This window comes from Pongo pygmaeus, chromosome 1 (assembly GCF_028885625.2).
Source record: "Pongo pygmaeus isolate AG05252 chromosome 1, NHGRI_mPonPyg2-v2.0_pri, whole genome shotgun sequence".
Lineage (NCBI taxonomy): Eukaryota > Metazoa > Chordata > Mammalia > Primates > Hominidae > Pongo > Pongo pygmaeus.
In genome coordinates this window covers 140949712-140955997 of record NC_072373.2, presented here as the reverse complement: position 1 = coordinate 140955997, position 6286 = coordinate 140949712, and the positions used below count along the sequence as shown (strand labels likewise).

At 37.8% G+C, this 6286-nt stretch overlaps 1 protein-coding gene across 2 annotated transcripts in view; it reads right to left on the bottom strand.

Moving 5' to 3' along the window:
• Positions 1-3947: 3947 nt before the first annotated feature.
• The window catches only part of GBP7 (guanylate binding protein 7), a 51118-nt gene continuing 48779 nt past the window's right edge, over positions 3948-6286 (bottom strand). The window contains exons 10-11 of one of the 2 annotated variants that reach the window (XM_054456330.1): positions 5468-5661; positions 3948-4610 (exon numbers count right to left, since the gene is read on the bottom strand). In XM_054456330.1, the coding sequence (XP_054312305.1) occupies positions 4392-4610; positions 5468-5661 (413 nt within the window). In that variant the 3' untranslated portion in view covers positions 3948-4391. The remainder of the gene's footprint in view (positions 4611-5467; positions 5662-6286) is intronic. The other variant, XM_063652971.1, reaches the window with a different exon arrangement.

The following is a 6286-nucleotide window of genomic DNA, read 5'->3' as shown; positions in this document are numbered from 1 at the left end:
TCTTAGAGACTGCTTGCTATATTAAGTTTTAAAAACCCCTTCATTGGGTCATTTAAAATAGTGCTATTTATTTCATGTTTGTGGGCCAGTTTGAGAAGCATGTGGATGAGAAAGTCTCATATAATATTTTCTTAGGTCCAATTACCTTGAATATTAGCTTGAGCACCGTTAAGTGCCCTGAGGGAATATCTATGTCTTATATACTTTTGAATTATCAGCACCTAACCCAGGTCCTGACTCTTAATATTTAATAAATAATAAATAATGATGAAGGTAACCCTCATTTATTGCACACTTGATACAGACACAGTGATAACTTCTTTATATGAATCATACCATTGTATTCTTATTTTGTATTTGTTTATTTTTTAGAGACGAGTTCTTGCTCTGTTGTCCAAGCCGGAGTGCAGTGACATAATCATAGTTCACTCTAACCTGAAACTTCTGGGCTTAAGTTATCCTTTTGCCTCAGCCTTCTGAATAGGTGGGACTACAAATGAGGCATCATACCAGCTTTTGTGTGTGTGTGTGTGTGTGTGTGTGTGTGTGTGTGTGTGTGTGTTAGATATGAAGTCTCATTATGTTGTGAGGCTGGTCTCCAACTCCTGGTCTCAAGTGATTGTCCTGCCTTGTCCTCCTGAAGTGCTGGGATTATAGGTTTGAACCACTGCACCCATTCCCCCTTGCATTCTACAGTAATTTCATCACAATGTTACCAAGAAATTTAACAACTTGTTAATATTACAGAGCTACCAAGTGAGGTTTGAACCCATCTTCCTCTAAAACCCATATTATCAACCACTTCACGAAAATATCTCTGTGTTTGTTGAGCGAACAACAATAACGTTTTTTATTTATCAATTACTTTCTAGGCCAGATTATTTACATACATTATTTAAACAACACAATACTGCTTCAAAATATGGGGTGTTTGTTATTCCCTTTGTCCAAGGAGGAAAAAGAGAAAAAGGTTAAGTAATGTCTAACTAAAACCATTGAGCAACTTCAAACTAGCAAGTCATTATGTGAGATTCTAACTTGAAAAATCAATTTAATTCATATCATGTTATATCTGTGTTCCACACTGTCTCTAAAAGAAAGAGAAAAAAATAAACAATGAGAGAAGAGAGTAAGATCGTGTGTGTGTGTGTGTGTGTGTGTGTGTGTGTGTGTGAGAGAGAATACTGGTGACATTGAAAGTGAAAGTAGAGCAGGGTTATTTCAAAATAGAAGTAATTCTAGGAAATCAGCTGCTTTTTTTTTCTTCTCAACAATAAAATCTATCATTTATATTGGGGAACCATAAAATAGCTCCAGGGACAACTGAATCTTTGTGAATTATGTATAGTTTAAGGGTAAATAAAGATGAAGACTTGTTTATTAGCTAAAAGAGCCCTTTTTTCTAAGTTTCTGGCCCTTCCTTTACTATGCTAAACATTGTAATTGCCCTGTGAGCCAAAGGCAGTAACTTCATTCCAGGGTGATTATCATAGGTGAGAAACTTGAGGAACACAGGGGCCATGTGGTGTCCAGTCCCTCAGAGAGAATGGGGTAAATTCAGACAAGTGTGCATGTTCTTTCTAATTCAGTTACTCCCTTCTGCACTAGTTTCTAAAATTGTGTCCTTTATTTTGACAGCTCTAGAAATTGGGAATACAGTGAGGATATGGTAAATTGGGGCCATATTGGAGGGTAGCTTATGTACTTAGCTCACACCTGAGCTTATGTGGTGGGTATTGTGCTTGGAACTAAACCTAAGTTGATGAAGAAGACCTAGCACCTGAGATCAAAGGTGGTAGATGGGTGTAAATAGGCATTTTCAATGTTACAATTATATAACATCTTCAATGGTAGGAGTGACAAGATGGTGCCATGGCAAAACCGGGAAGGGCATCTCATCCAGCCTTGGAAAGTTAGGAAGTAGGACACTTTAAGGATGAGCGGGGGCTGAGAAATAACAGATATAGGGTGAGGAAGCAGAGTTTTAAGAAATCTTTGCCCCTTTTGCAAAGGCCCTCAGTCAAGAGAATATGCCCAACTTATGGACTTACAAGGAGTTCATTCGAGTTCATTCAAGTACTGAGAACTAGAAAGCCAAAACAAATTCCTAAAATGTTGAGTTGAAAAAAAAATTTCCTTCTACTTCATCGTCTTTATAAATATGGGACAGCATTTAGAGACCATTCCAAGCAACATCCCAGGGGACTTTGTATCTGAAAGTATGCTTTGGAATAAACTTTGAAATCTTTATTGAAAGGTCATAATAAAAATGAAATTAGGATGCATGTCTTGTGCCCTTTTTAGTTCCTTGTTCTGATGAGCTGGCTTCTCCTGTTGAGCTGACTTATGCTATTTCTAGTGGTATTAGTCACTTTCTTCCTATCATGAGAACTCTCCCATCCATTCATTGTTATTTCCTTTTTAATTTTAATAATAGTTTTTATCTATGTTTGAATACATATCAAGTTCATATAAAATATTAAAGGCACAGAAGATCACGAAGTATGATTTTTTTTTGGTGGATTAGTATATAGAAACTGCTTTCAGCTCCCTGAGAGGCTGGATGGAGGTGGAGGCTATGTGCTTGCAGTGCTGGTAGAGTGCTACAAAAGAATGTAATTTACTATGGTGCTGAGGTCACCCCGGTTAATGCTGCCTGTGTGAAGAGGACAAATGCATAGAAAGACTCAAGAGAGTGGGACAAAACCATATGGACAAAACAGTGAAAGACTTCTGGAGTGCACACATCAGAGGAGCTTCTTTCTGGCTTCATAATGCCTTGGAAGAGGAAAGAACAAGAGATTTTCATAAGAATTTGCAATCACTGCTTGGCCTCCCAAAATCTTGAACAAATCAGATCAAAGATCAAATCCATGCTGTGGCAGCAATTCTTTTTAACTAAATGGAGCTCCCTATGTGGAATACAAGAAAGTAAGACTTTATAAGTAGTTTAAAATCCTTTAATGTATCCTTTTTTTCAACGAAGTATATTATATTTGTGTTCATCTTGACAATCTTATCTTTGTTTCGCTTTTGATATGTCTGACAACCCAGTTGAAGACTGATTATTCCAGTCCTTGATGATAGAGTCTATGTAGTGGATTTGGAGTTATGAAATACAAGTTGAGGTCATAACTTGGCAACCTAACAGATGATCTTGGGCAAATAGATTAATCTCACTATCTTCCTTTTATTGTCCATAAACTCAAGATAACATTTGCCTTTCAAGGTTATAGTAAGAACTAAATGAAATCTGTATTTGTTAACCTAAGGCACTCAACAAAGATAATAAATATAACATTAATGCAATCAATTTTTATAAAAAAATAAAGGCACAGAAGAATACATGATGTGAAATGAGTTATCTTCTAATTTCTCACCTCAACTATTCAGGTTCATTCCTGCTGTGACCATGTATACTAGATTATTTTCTATTTTTCCAGAAGAAGATAATAATATATGCACACATTTATTATTTTCTAAATTCAGTGGTAGTAATTACACATGCTTCCTGCATCATTTTTTTTTTCACTTATGATACATCTTGGAGACTTGTCATTGTTAGTTCAAATAGAGCTTCTCCCTTCATTTTAGTGGCTGTAGAGTATTCCTTTACGAGTGTTTCCCAAGATTTCCCTTATCAGTACCTGAAAGAGGGACTTTAATGTTTTTTTCAGTCTTTTGGCATTACAACAATGCCACAACATAAATACTATTTTATATATATGATTTTCAATTTGAGTAAATCAATTTACATGATAGATTTCTAAATTTGGAAATGCTAGATCAAAGGTATGTGCGCTTAAATATTTCATATATGATTCCAACAGTTCACACTCTCACTAGCAAATATGAGACACTGACAATATCCTCAAACCCTTGCCAGCTCAGTGCCCTGTCAAACTGTTCTTTCAAGCCCATGATAAATTGAAGCAAGAACCTCATAGTTTTTCTTTGCACAACTTTTATTGTCAGTAAAATTAAACATTTTTATTATCATATTTTTGCCTGTTTAAAATATGTGGTGTTACTGTCTTCTCACTGATTTTCAAGAGCTAATTATAACTTAAATTATCTCTGTGACTATAACATTAATTGAAAATAATTTCTTTATCTTACCATTTGTTCTTTTGCTTTACTTAAATCTTTTCTAGGAATAATATTATCTTCTAACTTGTTCCCCATTTCTATTAATTATTACTTCAGTCAAAATTAAGATTGTTTTTATGAACTTCAGGCCATAATATTCTTTGAAATTTGCTTTTTAATTTTAAACTTTTCTTAAATGAAACTGCAATAACACATATACTTTTAAAATGAGCAACAGTGTTACACCATTTTAACAAAAGAAACCTCAGCTTATAATTTTCTTACCAGGATTTCTCAGCCTATTACATAAATGAGCTAAGAATTTTCATCCCTAAATCAACTAGCTTAGCAGCCCCAGGTAGTGCTGCAATGAATATACTGCCAGCCACATCAAGAATCTGTGAAAACACTGAGGGCTCCTCATTTTCAGCTGCTTCAATCTCTTCTTTCAGTCGATTAATCTCTTCATTTAATGACTCAAATATCTCTTTAAATCCTTCAGTAAGCGGTTCTTCTAGGACCTATAAAAGTAAAAGAGCCTACTTTTGAAAATCCCCAATTTTTAAGAGTCCGAGTTTTGTATTTAACAATTTCATTAGTTAAACACGTGTCCATTTCTCTAACATCTTAGAAAATCTTTGATGAGTTTGTCTGACATTTCCAGACGACTGGACCTAAATAATGGGAGTATCCATGATTTACACCTTTGTGACATTTCCTCAGCACCATCTCACTGGGGGTGGGGAGGAATTTTGTTCCAGCACAATGAATGCCCTTTGAGAGGGAATGCAGATTTAATTCTAATTGATTCCCCTTTCCACTGATATAACAAGGCCATGCTCATCTAGCAAATAATGGGGACTGCTGACCCTGTATAAAACATTGGTTGTCAAGCTCCAGGTTGGGACAAGGAATATATTTTACTCTAGTTGTATAGGATGAGTCAGGCAGATACAGAAACAAATGGAGCAATTTTGAGATCATTCAGTATCATTTCATATCAAGCCAAATCTGATACTTTCATCCAGATGGATCTATTTTGGGTCCTTTTGATGGTTGTGCCAATAATCCTAAGGGCTGGTGGACTAAGGTCCTAATTAATTGGGGCACAGTGAGACCATCCTATAATCACCACAAACAGCAGCCCGGCACCCTGGGGGATGTTATGTGTACTGTCCAAAGTCTAACATGACAGAAAGTGCTGGAGTCTTGTAAACTTACAGGCTTCAGTAGAATTCATATGTATTTGAAATTTAAGTGAAATATATACCTTTTGTGTTTCCTTCTGGAATCTTGACTGAGCTTAAAATTTTGGCCCTTCCCTAACTGAGGAACTGGCATTGTGCCTCAAGCACTGCCAAGCTTCATCCAGACTCACCTTCATCTTGTGACTCAGCATCTTTCTCAGCTCTCTCATATAGTTTTCCCTTTCCCTCTCCATCTTCTTCTTGAGTTGAGCTATGTTTTCCTGGAAGCTTCTCTCTTGAGCCTCCATCATTTGCTGCTGTTCCTTCTGTTTTTGTCTTAGCAGCTCCTGTTCCTTTTCAGCTGCCTCCGTCTTAGCCTGCTCAGCTGTTCCACAGAGGGAAGAAAATAACAGTCAGGTGGGAGAAGGACCATCATGGCTAAGTAGATGCAGTCAGGAAGAGCTTCTCCCACTGAGAGACCAGACTATAAAGAAGACTGATAAACTCCAAGCAGGACTTCAGAAGGAAGGCATTGAGAGTCGATGAAGGAAGGATGCAGACCCAAGGCTGAAGGGAGAGGAAGCTGGGAACCTTGCACAGGTTGCCAAGCACCAAGACTCATTCCTAATCCTGAGCAGCTCCTGGGGAATGGGTGAGGTAAATTGGTGCGAAGTGGCCCACCCTCGCCATGGACCTCTGAAATCCTAGCTTTAGGAGACCTCACAACTCCCATAGATGTTTGAGCTGGCAAAGAGAGCTGCTTGGAGAGTTGGTAGGGAGAGGACTCTGGCCAGCGTGGAGCCTAGATATTTGGCACAGGAATGGCTGCAGTGGAGCACAACCAGGAACTTCCATCCCCCAAGGCTTGCCATGCCCAAATACGTGGCCTTGGCTTTTGTCGACTATTGGTCCTGGATAGAACTGGGCTATCTTGCCTGTGGGATGGGTCCAGTATGATCTGAGCACCTCCCAGTCTGCTAGCCTCTCTCATGGTCCCTGCCTGGCTGCAT